An 18,996-nucleotide genomic window follows, 5' to 3' on the forward strand; every position below is an offset into this window, starting at 1 on the left:
ACAAAATGTCCCCAGTTAGTCAAATTTAGTTTGTTTACTATTCTTCTGGTCCCCACAATTATAGTTAAACATGTGCATTCACGTCCACACACACAGAAAGAGATCTCACAAAGACACTCGCACATGAGTGGTGAGAGAAAGTATACAGCTGATGAAAGACTCTCCACCACCACACACACACACACACACACTTGGCTGCCTGCCTGCCAGTTCTTGTCTCTGGTCTCTTTAGGGGCGAGTCTCCACATGAAGGTGTTAAGGTGCTCCTTGTCTTCACAGGAAACAGGAGAGGGTAGTGTGAGTCAAACAGAGCTTCTGTGCAGTAGCCTCTCAGGAACTATAATAACAATAACACCAAACCAGACTGAACTAGGCTGAAACACAAGAAAACTGCATGGGTGTGCGCGTGACTGTGCACATGTTTGTTTCTCCTACATGTACTGCAGAAATTGATGTTTTAGATTCTAGAAGTGGATCCCATGTCTTCTGCTGGCTCCAAGTGCCCTTCCAGACAGTCATAGTACATTCATCTATAATTACAGTATACTGAACTCTAGGGGTTAATGATACCCTATCACCTAGGTATAGAGACAGAACAATCATATTTTACTATGTCTACTATATCTACTAGAAAAACAGTCTTTGCTCCTGACAGTCCTGTGAAATTCTCAATTTCTCTTTATTTAATACAAATATCTGTATATTACAATTCAGTACAGTATAATGCATGACTACACTCAGTTCAGTACCTTACAGTACAGTGGGCATATTGTGTAAATTGTATGCAGATATTGATTAAATTCAAGGAGTTTACGTAGGGTCGTGCTGTATATTGAGCACCTGGCTTAGTTTTCTGAGGTCCAGACCCATTCCAGCTGTTATTAACAGTCAGGTTATGGGTTCTGACCCAAATAAAATTGGAATCCATTGATGTCCAGTATATTTCACTTCAGCTCCAGGTACTGGGGTAAGACATTGTTCCAGAACTGTTGGGATTCTTGGGTTCCATTGGCCTGTTTTCCCCATGTGGTCCTCAGCTTGGTGCGGGCCGGTGGTTTGGGTTTCTCCATTGGGGGCTCTTCCTTCCCTTTCCTGCTGGGGGGAGCTGCTTTAGGTGGTACGCTCTGTGACCCTTTCTTTATCCCTTTCTGTGATTTTCTCTCTTCTTCTTCCTCCCCGTCTTCTTCTTCATCTCCCTCTTCTTCCTCTCCCTCTTCTTCTTCCTCTCCTTTACTATCTTTCTCCTCTTCCTCTTCCTCTTCTTCTCCTTCCTCCTCTACCGCTCCCTTCTCATTCATCTCCCCTTTCTGTTCACACGCGCCCTCTTCTTCCTCCTCTTGTTCTACCTCCCCATCACTTGTCTTATTTTCTTTCCCTTCTTTTTTACCTGCCCCCTTCTCCTCCCCCTCCCCGTTTTTTCCCTTCACTTCCTCATCTTCCTCCTCTTGCCACTCCCTTTCCTCTTTTGGTTTATTTGCTTCCTCATCTCTCTCTTCATGCACTCCTCTTCCCTCTTTCTCCTCTTCCTGTTTTTCACCATCCCCCTTTTCACTCTCATCCTCTCCTTTCTCCTCATTATTCTCTTCTCTTTCTTTCATATCCTCATCCTTTCCTTCTCCTTGATCTTCTCTATTTTTTATTTCCTCTTCTTCTTCCTCCTCCCCTTCACCCTCTTCCTTTCCTTCATCCTCCCCCTCTCCTTGCTGTCTTTCTTCTTCCTCCTCTCCCTCTTCCTCTCCTTCCTTTTCTCCTTCTGCTTCTTTGTCTCCCTCTTCTTCCTCCTCCTCCTCTTCCTCACCTTTTCCACCTTCAACCTCTTCCTCTCCCCTGGCTTCTTTCTCATCATCTTCTCGTCCCTCCTCACCCTCTTCAACTTCGTTGTTCTCATCCTTTTCACCTTCCTTTTCATCCTCACCCTCAACTGCTTCCCCCTCTCCTGCATCACCCTCACCTTCTCCACTTTCTTCTTCCTCCCCCTCCTCCTCACTTACGCCTGCCTCCTCCTCCTCCTCCTCATTTTCTTTACTTTCACTACCTTCCTTATCCTCTCCCTCTCCTTCCTCCTCTGCTCCACTCTCTTCCTCTTCTTGGTTCTCTCCTTCCTCCTCTGCTCCACTCTCTTCCTCTTCTTGGTTCTCTTCTTCTTCCTCCTCTGCTCCACTCTCTTCCTCTTCTTGGTTCTCTCCTTCTTCCTCCTCTGCTCCACTCTCTTCCTCTTCTTGGTTCTCTCCTTCATCCTCTGCTCCACTCTCTTCATCTTCTTGGTTCTCTCCTTCCTCCTCTGCTTCACTCCCTACGTCTTCTTGGTTCTCTCCTTCCACCCCTGCTCCACTCTCTTCATCTTCTTGGTTCTCTCCTTCCTCCTCTGCTCCACTCTCTTCATCTTCTTGGTTCTCTCCTTCCTCCTCTGCTCCACTCTCTTCATCTTCTTGGTTCTCTCCTAACTCCTCTGCTCCACTCTCTTCCTCCTCTGCTCCACTCTCTTCATCTTCTTGGTTCTCTCCTTCCTCCTCTGCTGACTCAGTGGCTTTACTTTCTGCTTGTTTATCTTCTTTCTCTTCTGCTGATACCTCACTCTTGCTCTCTGCCTCACTTCCTGATTCATCGCCACTCTCCTCGTTTTCATACTCACTCGAATTGCTCTCCTCTTCCTCTTTATCCCCACTCTCTTCATCACTGGACTCTTCTTCACTCATCTCCTCCTCTCCACTTGTCCCAGAACCACTTTCGCCCTCTTCTCCTTCCCCCTCACTCTGTGCACTCGTCTCCTCTCCCTCCTCCTCTAGGCTTGCCTCAGAATCACTCTCTTTGCTCTCCTCCCCATCACTTGTCCCCTCACTATCACTCTTCTCTTCTTTCTCCTCCCCCTGTAGTGCACCCTCATCACTTTTCTCTTCTTCCTCCTCCCCCTTTATAGTCACATCACTATCACTCTTCTCTCCCTGTTCCCACTCTCCTGTCCCCTCACTCTCATACCTCTCGTCTTCATCCTCCCCCTCTCCTGTCCCCACACTATCGCTCGTTTCTTCTTCTTCTTCCGCCTCCGCATCCTCTTCACTCTTTTCTTCTGCCTCTGCGCCCTCGCTCTCTTCACTCTTTTCTTCTGCCTCTGCAGCCTCGCTCTCTTCACTCTTTTCTTCTTCCGCGCCCTCACTGTCTTCACTCTTTTCTTCTTCCGCGCCCTCGCTGTCTTCACTCTTTTCTTCTTCCGCGCCCTCGCTGTCTTCACTCTTTTCTTCTTCCGCGCCCTCACTGTCTTCACTCTTTTCTTCTGCCTCTGCGCCCTCGCTCTCTTCACTCTTTTCTTCTGCCTCTGCGCCCTCGCTCTCTTCACTCTTTTCTTCTGCCTCTGCGCCCTCGCTCTCTTCACTCTTTTCTTCTGCCTCTGCGCCCTCGCTCTCTTCACTCTTTTCTTCTTCCGCGCCCTTGCTGTCTTCACTCTTTTCTTCTCTACCCTCCTCTCCCTCTCCGCTGGCCACAGTATCACTGTCATCTTCCAGACCCTTAACACTTCTGTAAGCCTCTTTTTCCTCTTGTTTGGTGCTCTCCATTTCTGTCCCATCTCCATGTCTCTTTGTGGACTCTTTATCTTCATCATCCTCAGTTCCCAAACTTTGACTACTAGAGTTCTCATCATAATTGATCTTGGCCTGACCTCCTGACCTCTCGCTAGCAGCCTCTGTGGTTTCTGGGTCCTTCTCAATAATCCTTCTCCCCACTTCCTGATCAGAATTCCTGAGGGTGCCGATGCGGGCGTCAGTCCTCTTGCTTTGCTCAGCTGTGCTTGGATCTGATGTTGAAGAAGAGGGTGATGTGGAGGAAGGCTGGGTGATGGCGCTCTGTTTGGTGAACCTCTCTACCCGGCTGGACCGCCGAGGAGGGATAGAAGTGTCTGTGTCACTCTCCGACTGAATCCCCCTCACGCTCGTCACCGCCTCACTCAGGACCCCCATGGCTGTCCCCGCCATCCCCACATCTGGAAGGAGAGAGGCTGCATCGCTGAGAAATCCTCCCCAGCTAGGCTTCCCCTCCTGGGATTCATCAAAGGCATCTTCCCCTGGGACCTCCACTCTATCCCTGACCTGACAGACAACCAGTGACTTTGTTGACTTCTTATCTCCAGCATTTTGAGGTAGTGCATCTGATAATGAGAGTGATGTGACTGGTGATTTGGCCTTTGAGGTAGGTTCTACTAAGACTGCTTGGCTGGAAACCTCTGTCGGCTTGCTTTTCAGTTTCACTGGGGCTCCTTCTAACTCAGTTAGTTTTGCTTCAACATCTTTTGGTTTGGGCACATTTTTTGTTTTGGTGGGTGCACTTTCTTTTTCTTTGCCTTTATCTTTAACTGCCATTTTGTTCCCCACTGTTGTCCCTGACTCGTTGAAAGTAATAGACTCTTCCATTTTCTCTTCATTCACCTCTTTTGCCTTATTTCTTCCTTTTATTGGAGTGCCTTTACATTCAGATGGTTTGTTATCATCTACAATCTTCTTGGGAATGCTCTTTACTTTCAAAGGAATGGTTTCAGCAGTAGCCTTAATTGGAGTTGTTTCCTTTTCCACGGGTTTACCTTTAAATTTGACTGGAGGGGACATGATCTCTTGAAGTGGTTTATTTTGAACTTCAATTGCTTTAGTATCTTCCTCTGCAATTTTAGAGGTCTTGTCTTTGAAAGCCTCTTTAACTTGAACTTTTACAGGGCCTTTACCTTTCATCTCTGTACCTTTATTCATCTCAGACAGATTACTTTGACCATGTTTTGGAGTGCTGGGTTTAGATTCAGACAGTTTGTTTTGACCATGTTTTGGAGTGCTGGGTTTAGATTCAGACAGTTTGTTTTGACCATGTTTTGGAGTGCTGGGTTTAGATTCAGACAGTTTGTTTTGACCATGTTTTGGAGTGCTGGGTTTAGATTCAGACGGTTTGTTTTGACCATGTTTTGGAGTGCTGGGTTTAGACACAGATATCTGGATCTGGCTGTGTGTAGGAGTGCTAGGTTTCGATACGGATAACTTGCTTTGTTTCTTTGCTGGTGAAATTGGTTTAGACCCTGCTTTACCTGTGATTTGCAGATTACTACCTGTCAGTTTACTGGTGTTCACTTTGAAGCTAGAATTTTCTGCTGTCAAGGCAATGTTTTCCTTGCCGCTGGCTGGGGTCTGAGGGTTCATTAAGCATTTGGGGCTCTTTGGGGGTGTGCCCTCTGCCTTTAATGAACTCAAGCTGGAGCCTCTCAGAAGCTCGGTGGGAAGGGCCTTATGGGAAAGTAGTTGCGGCTTCCTGTTGGCCGGGGCTTGTTCAACCTCCATTTCTGCCTCCTTAACAGCTCTCCTCAGAGCCCGACCCTTTTTATGTCCCTGGAGAGATAGAGAAAGAGTGAAGGAGACAGAAAGAGAAAGACAGAGAAAGTTGTAAAGAGAAATAAAAGGAAGAGAGCAAAGGAAGAATTAGATGAAAACAGGATAAGGTTTTGCAAAAAGAGAGAATATTCAAAGAGTAGAGAAAAAGAGAGAAGGATTTGAAACATAAAGAGGAGACAGTAATGTGTAAAGCAGAATAAAGTAGCTAAAGGTAGAGTGTAATAAAGGAGAAAGACTTGTAGATGGCAGTCCTTATTTCCTCTCCCTTCCAGTAAATACAATAACATACCTTATCCTTCTGTTCTGCAGATGTAGTCCCAGTCTCATCGCCAAAATCTCCTCCTGATGGTAATGCCTGCCTCAAAGAGAACGGGACACAAGTCTCACAACCAAACTCAACATCTCATTGAACTATATAGAGATACGGCAATACTTACATAGAAGTTCTTACAATGAAACTGCTACAAAGGGTTACAACACAAAAGCTATAATCTTATTTCCATCAGGAATGTAAACAAAGTGTGTGTAATCAGCTTTCCTGCAGGCAAGCATGAGCCTACAAACCACATAACTAGAGGCCGGTAGGAAGAACTAAGACGCATGGCGATTCAATCCCTCTATTTTTTTCCCCATCTCTGCTGGAAATAAATGATAATCTAAGATAATGAGAGGGTGCTCATTGCCAAGGCAACCTTTATTAGAAGATTTTCCAAACAATTCATTAACATATGCACCTTCATCAACGTGTGCCAAACTCATCTATCTCATAACTTCTCATATACTACACCTCAGAGGCTCTCATGGACTAGATAAAACCTGTACAGTATACACTCAGGCTCATAGCACACAAGACACTGTAATGGCTCTGTGTAAAGAATGACCTCAGATGCATGGGAGAGGAAGCACAACGAAAAGAAAAGCCTGGTCTTCCCAATATCATGTTTCTCTAGCTGCTCGCTCTCCTCCACGTCTGTTGTTCACAGTGCTGGATGTCATTGTGTGCTGCAACAAGCATGGTCTGATGAAGACTGTGATGAAGATATTGTTGGTAAAAACATTGTGCTTGTATCACTAAAAGCATCCAGCTTCTGTGGCAGTGTTTGGCTGTGTGTAACTAAATCCGCTTCTCATCTGAACACAGGAGACTCCCTCACAGTCTCCCTCAGCAGGAGTCATGGAAACATGGACGTGAAGTGTGTCGTCATCCCAGCCAAGTCAACACTATGGATTAGCTACACACAAGGAGGTGCATTATGTGTGTGTGTGTGTGTGTGTATACTTGTTATGTGTGTATGGTGATGGGAGGGATGGTGGCAGGGACATGGGTTAAGCTCAAACACATTTGTCTATTCGCAGGAGCCATCTGCAGTACTGAAGCTGCCTTGAGGAGACTTATGACATATTTTCTTGGAAAAGCAAATGAGCGTGAGACAGATACAGAAACAGATGGAGAGATCCCAAAACAAGTACAATTAAAATGAATGGTTTTGGGTCTCCCCCCCTGGTGTTCCACCAAATGGAAAATGCCCCCCTATCTCACTCACACACACACACACACACACACACACACACACACACACACACACACACACACACACACACACACACACACACACACACACACACACACACACACACACGAGTGTGCTGAGCTATGCACATTTTCCTGGAATACTCAAAGACTGCCTGCAAACACTGTTTCCTGCCTTGGAGCACCCAGGCCACAGACCAAAGTAAAGGAGAACAGAAAACCCAGACAAACGTAGAGGGGAACAGAGACCATTATGATCCCAGGCCAAAGACATGGAGCCCACGTACCTCAGAAGAAAGCAAGACAGCATACCTACCTACACATAACACATGCTACAAATGGTAATATTCTATAATAAAACCACTGTACTCACCAGGTCTGGCAACATGTCTTTATTGTCTTCTTCATCCATGTTCTTCTCCAAATTCTCAATGAGCATCCGGCTGTCAGTTGCTTCTATCAAAGTGTCCTTGGTCCTCTCTGTAAATACAGATACTGAGAACATGGCTGCACTGGGATAGGTCCAGACTTGGGTTCAAATACTATTTCAAAAATCTCAATTACTTTCACATACATTCAATGTAAGAATTCAGATATTCAGTACCAGTCAAAAGACACACCTACTCAATGTTTTTCTTTATTTTTACTATGTTCTACATTGTAGAATAATAGTGAATACATCAAAACTATCAAATAACACAGATGGAATCATGTAGTAACAAAAGTGTTAAAACAAATGAAAATATATTTTAGATTCTTCAAAGTAGCCACCCTTTGCCTTGATGACAGCGTTGCACACTCTTGGCATTCAGGAGGTAGTCACCTGGAATGAATTTCAATTAACAGGTTTGCCTTGTTAAACGTTAATTTGTGGAATTTCATTCCGTCTCAATGTGTTTGATCCAATCAGTTGTGCTGTGACAAGGTAGGGGTAGTATACAGAAGATATCGCTATTTGTTAAAAGACCAAGTCCATATTATGGCAAGAACAGCTCAAATACGCAAAGAGAAACGACAGTCCATCATTACATTAAGACAGGATGACAAATCAGAGCAAGATTACTGAATGTAAGTACATTATTTGCCTTCAGAGGTGAATATATCAAACCAGTTGCCATGATAAGTGTTTTGTTGTTGTGTACTCTCCTCAAACAATAGCATGGTCTTTTTCACTCTTATAGCTACTGTAAATTGGACAGCGCAGTTAGATTTACAAGAAGTTAAGCTTTCTGCCCACATAAGACATGTCTACTGTCCTGGAAAGTTGGCTGCTATTTACACTGTCATTCTAGTTTCTTCAAATGCAGTCGCAAAAACCATCAAGCGCTATGATGAAACTGTCTCTCATGAGGACCGCCACAGGAAAGGAAGACCCAGAGTTACCTCTGCTACAGAGGATAAGTTAAGTTAGAGTTAACTGCATCTGAGATTGCAGCCCAAATAAATGCTTCACAAAGTTCAAGTAAAAGACACAAACTCTAAACATAAACTGTTCAGAGGAGACTGCGTGAATCAGGCCCTCGTGGTCAAATTGCTGCAAAGAATCCACTACTAAAGGACACCAATAATAAGAAGAGACTTGCTTGGGCCAAGAAACACGAGCAATGGCCATTAGACTGGTGGAAATCTGTCATTTTGTGTGATGAGTCCAAATTTGAGATTTTTTGTTCCCACTACCGTGTCTTTGTGAGACGCAGAGTATGTGCACGCTAGGATCTCTGCATGTGTGGTTCCCACCGTGCAGCATGGAGGAGGAGGAGGTGTGATATTATGGGGGTGTTTCGCTGGTGACACTGTCTGTGATTTATTTAGAATTCAAGGCACACTTAACCAGCATGGCACCACAGCTTTCTGCAGCGATACGCCATCCCATCTGGTTTGCGCTTAGTGCGACTATCATTTGTTTTTCAACAGGACAATGACCCAAAAACATACCTCCAGGCTGGGTAAGGGCCATTTGACCAATAAGGAGAGTAATGGAGTGCTGCATCAGATGACCTGGCCTCCACAATCATCTGACCTCAACCCAATTGAGATGGTTTGGGATGAGTTGGACCGCAGAGTGAAGGAAAATCAGCCAACAAGTGCTCAGGTAATGTGGCAACGTCTTCAAGACAGTTGGAAAAGCATTCCTCATGAAGCTGGTTGACAGAATGCCAAGAGTGTGCAAAGCTGTCATCAAGGCAAAGTGGCTACTTTGAAGAATCTAAAATGTAAAACATATTTGGATTTGTTTAACACTTTTTTGGTTATTAGATGATTCCATATGTGTTATTTCACAGTTTTGATGTCTTCACTATTATTCTACAATGTACAAAATAGTAAAAATAAAGAAAAACCCTTGAATGAGTAGGTGTGTCCAAACTTTTGACTGGTACTGTATAGATACAATATATATGTACCAGTCCAAAGTAGGTGTCCAAACGTACATATAAAGTACCAGTCAAACATTTGGGCACACCTACTCATTCAAGGGTTTTCTATATATATATATATATATATATATATATATATACATACACATATATATATATACATGCATACATACACATATATATATATGCATACATACACATTATATATATATATATATATAATATATAAAGAAAACCCTTGAATGAGTAGGTGTGCCCAAATGTTTGACTGGTACTTTATATGTACGTTTGGACATATAAATATATATATATATATATATATATACACACACAGTTGAAGTCGAAAGATTACATGCACCTTAGCCAAATACATTTAAACGCAGTTTTTCACAATTTCTGACATTTAATCCTAGTAAAAATTCCTTGTCTTAGGTCAGTTAGGATCACCGCTTTATTTTAAGGAATGTGAAAATGTCAGAATAATAGGAGAGATAATGATTTATTTCAGCTTTTAATTCTGCTTGTATTTCTTTCATCACATTCCCATTTGGGTCAGAAGTTTACATACACTCAATTAATATTTAGCAGCATTGCCTTTAAATTGTTAATCTTTGGTCGAAACATTTTGGGTAGCCTTCCACAAGCTTCACACAATAAGTTGGGTGAATTTTAGCCCATTCCTCCTGACAGAGCTGGTGTAACTGAGTCAGGTTTGTAGGCCTCCTTGCTCGCACACGCTTTTTCAGTTCTGCCCACAAATATTCTATAGGATTGAGGTCACGGCTTTGTGATGGCCACTCCAATACCTTTACTTTGTTGTCTTAAAGACATTTTTGTCACAACTTTGGAAGTATGCTTGTCCATTTGGAAGACCCATTTGCGACCAAGCTGCTTTTAAGTTCCTGACTGATGTCTTGCGATGTTGCTTCAATATATCCATGTAATTTTCCTTGCTAATAAAGCCATCTATTTTGTGAAGTGCATCAGTCCCTCCTGCAGCAAAGCACCTCAACATGATGCTGCCACCCCCGTGCTTCACGGTTGGGATGGCGTTCTTCGGCTTGCCATTTTGTCCTCCAAACATAACGATGGTCATTATGGCCAAACAGTTCTATTTTTGTTTCATCAGACCAGAGGACATTTCTCCAAAAAGTACAATCTACATCCCCATGTGCAGTTGCAAACCGTAGTCTGGCTTTTTAATGGCGGTTTTGGAGCAGTGGCTTCTTCCTTGCTGAGCGACCTTTCAGGTTATGTTGATATAGGACTCATTTTACTGTGGATATAGATACTTTTGTACCTGTTTCCTCCAGCATCTTCACAAGGTCCTTTGCTGTTGTTCTGGGATTGATTTGCACTTTTCACACCAAAGTACGTTCATCTCTAGGAGACAGAATGCATCTCCTTCCTGAGCAGTATGATGGCTGCGTGGTCCCATGGTGTTTATACTTGTGTAATATTGTTTGTACAGATGAACCTGGTACCTTCAGGCGTTTGGAAATAGCTCCCAAGGATGAACCAGACTTGTGGAGGACTACAATATTTTTCTGAGGTCTTGACTGATTTCTTTTGATTTTCCCATGTCGAGCAACAAGGCATTGAGTTTGAAGGTGGGCCTTGAAATACATCCACAGGTACACCTCCAATTGACTCAAATTATGTCAGTTAGCCCATCAGAAGTTTCTAAACCCATGACATCATTTTGTCATGCTGTTTAGAGGCACAGTCTACTTAGTGTATGTAAACTTCTGACCCACTGGAATTGTGATACAGTGAATTATAAGTGAAATAATCTGTCTGTAAACAATTGTTGGAAAAAGTACTTGTGTCATGCACAAAGTAGATGTCCTAACCGACTTGCCAAAACTATAGTTTGTTAACAAGAAATTTGTGGAGTGGTTGAATTTTTTTTTTAATGACTCTAACCTAAGTGTATGTGCACTTCTGACTTCAACTGTATATATGTATACTACCGTTAAAAGGTTTGGGGTCACTAAGAAATGTCCTTAGTGCAATGCTGTGTGCTACTCCCTTCACAGAACAGCGCAAACTGGCTTTAACCAGAATAGAAAGAGTGGGAGGCCCTGGTGCACAACTGAGCAACAGGACAAGTACATTAGACTGTCTAGTTTGAGAAACAGGCACCTCACAAGTCCTTAACTGGCAGCTTCATTAAATAATACGCACAAAACACCTGTCTCAACGTAAACAGCAAAGAGGCGACTCCGGGATGCTGGCCTTCTAGGCCGATTTGCAAAGAAAAGCCCTACCTCAGACTGGCCAATTTAAAGAAAAGATTCAGATGGGCAAAATAACACAGACACTGGACAGAAAAAGATTGGAAAAAAGTGTTATGGACAGACAAATCTAACTTTGAGGTGTCGGATCACAAAGAAAAACATTTGTAAGATGCAGAAAAAAGTAAAATATGTGGAGGAGTGCTTGACGCCATCTGTCAAGCAGGGGGTACTTTGGTGGCAGTAAAGTGGGAGATTTGTACAGGGTAAAAGGGATCTTGAAGAAGGAAGACTATCACTACATTTTGCAACACCAAGTCATACCCTGTGGACGGAGCTTAATTGGAGCCAATTTCCTCCTACAACAGGACAATGACCCAAAGCACAGCTCCAAACTATGCAATAACTATTTAGGAAAGAAGCAGCTGGTATTCTGTCTGTAATGGAGTAGCCAGCACAGTCACTGGATCGCAACCATATTGAGCTGTTGTGGGAGCAGCTTGACTGTATGGTACGTAAGAAATACCCATCAAGCCAATCCAATTAGTGGGAGGTGCTTCAGGAAGCATGGGGTGAAATCTCTTCAGATTACCTCAAAAAATTGACAACTAGAATGCCAAAGATCTGCAAGGCTGTAATTGCTGCAAATGGAGGATTATTTGACGAAAGCAAAGGACACAATTATTATTTCAATTAAAAATCATTATTTAGAACCTTGTCAATGGCTTGACTATATTTCATGGAAAACAAGGACATTTCTAAGGGACCCCAAAGTTTTAAATGGTAGTAATATATATATATATATATATATATATATATATATACACACAGTATATATATATATAAATAAATAAAAGCAACAATCAAATATATAAAAGCAACAATTAAAGTATAGGGGGAGGGATAGGCTAGCCAAAGTTTAGTCTTAAAGATGGCTTTACAAGTGGGATGCACCGTTTCGGATGGCTTTACAAGTGGGATGCACTGTTGAGCGCAAACTTTTGACTGGTACTTTATTTTATTTAAAAAATATTATAATGCATTTGGAAATAAACTTGGAAAGTATTTGAAAACTGTCCTCTTGACTGTGCATTTTTGGCAGTTTTTACTTTCTCCACTAGAATGTGATCGGCCAATTTCTGGGGTTCTGTACTCCCTAGATTGTTGATGGTTTTTGTGCCTGCCAGTTAGTTAGCAGCTCTCAGCTGTTAGTAGCCATTGGCTAGCAGTTTCCTACTGGCGATAAAAATCGGATGATTGACAATTTTTCCAAGTCATCACTGAATTATTTTATTTACCAAATTCAAATATTAAACCTTGTAAATGTCATGGTAATTCACGGTTACCTCATAAAAAATTCACATAGGCCCTGTATTTATTTGAATTGGGCGTTATTTGCTGAAATGTGTGCAGTTGCCTGGCTATTAAAGGGGATAGGTGGCTATTTGAGACTGCGATTAATTTAGGTTTAATGAGTGATTGTTTTCGGCTGTGTATTTGAAAATACACAAATACACAGAAAAAGTATTTTGAATACCAGATACTCAAATCCATGTATTTGAACCCAGGTCTGGATAGGTCATAGAATATGGGAAGCAGTTACGCCTGTATACAGTGCCTTATTCAGACCACTTGACTTTTCCACATTACGTTAAAGCCTTATTCTAGAATGGATAAAAATAAAATCGAAGACAAAAGTATTCAAGGGGTCTGAATACTTTCTGAAGGCACTGTACTGTGGTGAAAAGGAAAGACAGCATTGTAGGATTCAGCTACCTGTCTGTGGTGTGGTGGGACCCTCAGACAGCGTTTTGGGGGATTGGTTGTCATCTGTGGGCTTTACAGAGGAGGGTTTAAGGGACACTGGGGGGGTGGGGATGAGTTTATGTGTGGATTTAAAGGACTGTGGGGGGGTGAGGTGTTCTTTAGATGCATATTTGGGGAATTTTGATGGGCTGGGCCTCTTCTTACGTGAGAACTTGGAGGAGAGTGAAGGGCTAGGAGGGTCTGGGAATATGAACTTGGGTGACGGTGTTAATGGGGTTTTGGACCTGTATTTAAGGGAGAGTGAGGGGCTGAGGGGGTCGTTTGAGGAGGGATTGGAGGACAGTGAGGAGGTGCAGGGGTCTTCAGATGGTGTTCTGGAGATGCGGATATTTGTGGACAGGGGCAGGGAGGCATTGAGGAAGCCTGACATCAGAGGCGGAAGGTTACGGAACATCTGGCCAAACTGCTCTGGAGAACTCTCCTGAAACACAGAACACAGAAAAGTAGATAAATCTACTAAATAATGGCTACATAAGGGCTAAATTGCTCCCTCAGACCATAATAATAGTATTAAAGAGTAGTTACTTAGACTGGTTCACATAAAGTCGGATACTACACATGACCATTACTGAGGTGCAGCAATGTGATGCAACACTGGTCGCTAGTGAAGGCAACCAAAACACCACAACTCTGTCACCCTTTGTATTCAACACTTCAGATCTCCTTTCTGGAACTGTCAGATGTTTTGGCAGTACTCACCCTCTCCCTGCGGCGGGCCCTAGCAGACGGGGTCCAGAGAGGAGGTGTGGTCTGTGGGTTGGGCATCAAGAAGGAGGGGTCCATCAGGAGCAGCTCGGTGTAGGTCTCCAGAGACTCCAGAATGCTCTCTGTAACATCATCCTCCTCTATCACCACTTCCTCAACCTCTGGGAGTCTGGGCATAGCCAGCACCAGCATGTGAGAGCCGCCACATGCCACCTGAACACACATACACAGTATTAGCAGGTGCACGAACATAGACACAGACACTACTTGACTTACTGACTGGACACTGTATTTGAGGAAGCGTGGGCACAGTGTTGGTCTGAACTGGTTGGTGAAGTTCTCTTCCCCCAGTCCTAGTTTACCCTGGCGACCGTCCCCAAAGGTGTATAGAATCCCACTGTCTGGAGTGAGAGAAATGAGGCCTCAATGGAAAAATGTTCAGGCTTAAAATTTCTGAATAACATCCATTCAACAGTGTATACTAGTAGAATAGTATGGAAGATTGCCTGTGATCACTGCAGTGTGGTTCTCTCCACAGGTTACGTGGCTGACTCTGCCATTCCGGAAGTGGTCCAGTGCTTTTGGCAAAGGTACCTCAAACAGGAAGGTCCCATGGCCTAGCTGCCCATACTGCCCTCGCCCAAATGCGTACACATTGTCCTCTGGAACATGGAGAAGAAGAGAGAGAGAGGTGTAGAAGAAGATGAGACAGTTACCAGCTAGGAACAGTAGACAGATTATTTTATTTCATTAACAGTACCGTATCTTTAGTTAGTATTAACCCTTTGACACGTACGATCACATATTTGTGATCATTGTTGAGTGGTCCCCGCAGAGTACCTTCGCAAATATGTGATTGGAACAGTGGCAACAGAACGTATGATGCTTCAAACGTGTCTAAACAGCATTGTTGTCTGAAAAGCATCTAAACAATGTTTTGTACTGATGATAAATAAAAGGTCTTCACAACTTAATTCCTCAATTTCACTTTTTATTGTAAAAGATAAATGCAAACTCCAAACATCACAGTTGTCTTCAAAGCACCATAAGTCAGTCGAGTGAACTATCCCTTCACCTTGTTTTTTATAGCATATTTGTCTGACATCTTTACGTGACAATCAGAATGCATTGTATGGTGTCAACAAACATGGCACCACAAATAGCTGGAAAATAGCTTAGCATTAGCTCATCATAATCAGTACAACCTTCAAAAAAGTATTTTACACACATCATATGTGTCCATTACAATCTATGCAAGAATCAGAATACAGTAAATACATTATGCTCCATACATACATACGGTATGTTACAGTAGAAATGGCAACACAATATACAGAAAATAAGACACTTACTTGGATAGGAATGCACACATGTCCAAAGTTATTATTTGTAATTGTAAGGAAAACAACAATGAATACAATGTGGGCACCAGTCAGAAAATTTGCCAGGGGGGAAAAGTTTGTGCAGGGCCTGTTCTGACTAGAGATGCCTACTTGGGGGAAACACTGGGGAAGTGCTTGGGCTCTTGTCGAAGAGAGAAGTTTGTCCGGCTCAGTAAAGCCTAAAACATAAATTGTCAGCAACAGTGAAATGGGCTAATTCTTATGTGAATTAACGAGGAGACGGAACCGACCTCAATTCATAGCCTATAGATTAGCAGGCAGTGTGCCTTGGTTTGAGGGCAGCATGGGTCAACTGTCCTATTGCATAACAATCATATTTTGGAACAATAATGCATTCTGATATCACGCGCATAAAACATCTCACACTGGGGCGAGCGTTAGAGATATTTGGAACTCACATGTGTAAAGGTTAATAGTAATAGTATTTCACAGAGGTATTTACTTGTGAGTGCCACTGTGTGCTCCCCTCCACAGGACACTTGGATGACCGGGTCCTGGATGCTTTCCACACGCTGAGGGACTCTGTGATTGGCTAACTGGTCTGGGAATACACCCAGTCTTCCGCTCCCACTCTCCCCAAACGTGTAGAGGTCCCCATCCACTGGAACAAGCCCAAACCAACAACAATAACCCAGCCGCGCTATTATATAACAACAGGATGTGGTATGCATAAGGTTAAGATCCCAATTTAAATTAACCATGCATGTGTGAGTGTATTACCTGTGACAAACGCTGAGTGGTGGTATCCACAAGACACCCAGGCCACTGGCTGTCCCACCATCACATCTCTGGGCTCTGAGATGTAGCTCTCTGTGCCCAGACCGATCTGGCCCACAGAGTTATCACCCCACATGAACAGTCTGCCGTCCTCTAACAATACAGCACACAGACGACATGTGAAAGATCAGAAACACAGGCAAGACAAGACCAGACCAGACCAGACCGACAGACAGACAGACAGACAGGACTGCCCTACACTGATGATGCCAGTAAACAACCCATCTGTCGTCATCCTTACCTGTCAGGGCAGCTGAGGTGTTGCAGCCAGCAGCAAGCATTTTGATTGGTGCATGGTCAGAGAAAGGATGAAGCAGGTGGAAGGTGTTTGTGTCATCACAGTGTCCCAAACCAAGCTGCCCCTCCTGGTTACTGCCAGCACCATAAACACGCCCACTCCCTGACAATCATGGGGGAAAGACTCATAAGTAATGATAACAGCATATACTCATTCATAACATCCTCTCAAGTAATGCAGAGTAAAATAACATGGTTCTCTTACATGTGCACACTATTGTGTGGTCTCTCCCACATGATGCAAACTTAACTTTTTCAGACTTCAACGCTAAAGGAAAAAACATAGGTTTTAACATTACAAAACGTAGCAAAACTTCGACAAAACATGAGTCAAACATAATCCTAGTACATGATGGACTGACTGACCTTTCACAGCGGTGGGCTTGTTGATGTTGACATTGATCTCTGACCCCAGTCCTAGCTGACCCCAGGTATTACTTCCAAACATGAACAGCCTGCCATGGCCTACAGGTAAGAGAAAAGGCATTACACTTATATTTCATGAACTGATAATAAAACTCTTAATTATACTGTTTTTATGCATTTTTTGTAAAAACGTTATTTTTATTTGAATGCCTAAATACTACACGACTTGAAGTATAAAACCTTTTGTTCATTGCAATAACTAATTACAGGTTCAATATAGCATCAATAAACTGTTAATAACTATTTATAATAACTTGGTCATTTTATAAACAACAGACAGATAATTTATACTTTTATGCAGCATCTCCAAGTCACCCACTCCCATGGCAGAAAGTTGGCTACAAATTGAGTACCTGTTATGACAGCAGTGTGATCCCCCCCACATGAGATTTCCTCTGGATGGTCATTCTTCAGCCAGAATTTACTGGGCACATTATCAGCAAACTTGCTCTTCCCAAAGGTGAAGACTGCTCCCGTTTCTGTTACGGTAAAAAAAAAAATCTACCTTCAGACAGGAGAGAAACTACGACATTTCTTTGGGGTTTAGGAATATAACAGGTCTAATATAGCCTACAAGGTCTGGTTGTACTAAAATGACCCTGATTTAACTAGGCTAACGTTACAGGAGTAAGTAAATCCTAATGCCAAGCGGTTGTCAGCTACCTATTTAAACGTTAAGTCGCAGCAAGCCAGAAATAGCAACAGGTTAGCGAATACTCACCACCACACATTACTGGTGCTACACTATCTAAATAACAGCCATGTGCTTAAAAAAGAGATACAGGCACTTGACAGGCTTTCTTACCAGGTATATCAGCCTCCGTCTGGCCAGTCATCCCTTCCCTGGCTTCGGAACACCTTACAGACGCAAGTGACGTTCCTCGACCGAAATAACCTTCTTCTTCTATGGTATTATGTCGGTCCGCAAACAATCGTTAGAGATGCATGCCGCCACCTACTGTACGGATGGTAAACTATGGAACAAATATCCATAGTTGGAAAGGGAAAAAAACCGATATACAAATTTAAAAAAAAGAGACATGAAAAATAAACATCCCACTCCTTCAGTCATATTCCATTCAAGTCTTTGGCTAGTATTTCCTAGCCACTGTGCTTCTATACCTGCATTGCTTGCTGTTTGGGGTTTCAGGCTGGGTTTCAGTACAGCACTTTGTGACATCAGCTGATGTAAGAAGGGCTTTATAAATACATTTGATTTGATTGAAGTCACATCCCTACACATGCTCATTTTTTCCCAAGATAGCGTAGCAGTCGGACTTGTGTTTTGTCTTGTCCCGTGTAAATAATAGTTTTCCTCCCGTATATATTTGGTATATATTTTAATCTCACTTTCCATCTACGGACTGAATATACTCTCCTGCAACCCGCCTCACCCAACATGGTATGGATCTGCTACTAGGTAGTAGTCAGTTAGCCACTGCTAGCGGTCTTCACCGTTAACTCGGACACGAGCCAGCCTCAGCTCGGTCAATACCTGCCAGTCTGCGACATCAACCCAGAGCATATCGGACTGCTTTTTTCTCTACCACATCTCCGGATTCCTAGCGTAAGCTCTGGACCATTACACCGGATCATCGCAGCTAGCTAGCTGCAATCCAAGTGACTACTCCTGTCTCTGTCCCGAAGCAAACAGCAGTTAGCCTTGAGCTAGCCTCGAGGTAGGCCCATTTTCCGGTTAGCCGAAGAGGTCTACCAGCTAATTCCTGGGCTACAATACCTCTTATGCCAATTGGCCTGTACCCTTTATTGGCGACACGGAGCCCCGCCGATCCATCACGACTGGTCTGCCGACGGAATCGTCCAAGGTGGTTTCAACAGGCTTTTCCATTGTGACGTCGCCGAAGACCCATCTGCTGGCCACGGCCGGCCCGCTAGCTCCAGCTTGCATAGCATAGTAGCACCTACCGAACGGCTCCCTGACTCACCTATTGCTGCTCATTGGACCCTATGATCACTTGGCTACACATGCCACTTCCTAATGTCAAGGCTGAACTGGTGCCTCCAGAGATGCGACAGCTCTCGTCACCCAATGCCTAG

At 43.4% G+C, this 18,996-nt stretch overlaps 1 protein-coding gene across 2 annotated transcripts; it reads right to left on the reverse strand.

The window, feature by feature from the left end:
- Positions 1 to 655: 655 nt before the first annotated feature.
- Positions 656 to 17,829, reverse strand: LOC135547371 (microtubule-associated protein futsch-like). Of its 2 annotated transcripts, XM_064976347.1 has the most exons (14): positions 17,744 to 17,829; positions 17,292 to 17,417; positions 16,879 to 16,977; positions 16,718 to 16,780; positions 16,457 to 16,615; positions 16,159 to 16,308; positions 15,881 to 16,039; positions 14,542 to 14,697; positions 14,312 to 14,436; positions 14,030 to 14,248; positions 13,280 to 13,751; positions 7,265 to 7,371; positions 5,650 to 5,715; positions 656 to 5,357 (listed from the first exon to the last, which is right to left on the reverse strand). In XM_064976347.1, the coding sequence occupies exons 1-14, from the start codon at positions 17,772 to 17,774 to the stop codon at positions 945 to 947; spliced, it is 6,345 nt and encodes a 2,114-aa protein (XP_064832419.1). In that variant the 5' UTR covers positions 17,775 to 17,829; the 3' UTR covers positions 656 to 944. The 2 variants fall into 2 exon arrangements, with proteins under 2 accessions (XP_064832419.1, XP_064832418.1); XM_064976346.1 differs by having other exon boundaries at positions 14,030 to 14,436.
- Positions 17,830 to 18,996: the final 1,167 nt, after the last annotated feature.

The sequence above is a fragment of the Oncorhynchus masou genome, chromosome 10 (genome assembly GCF_036934945.1).
Source record: "Oncorhynchus masou masou isolate Uvic2021 chromosome 10, UVic_Omas_1.1, whole genome shotgun sequence".
NCBI lineage: Eukaryota > Metazoa > Chordata > Actinopteri > Salmoniformes > Salmonidae > Oncorhynchus > Oncorhynchus masou.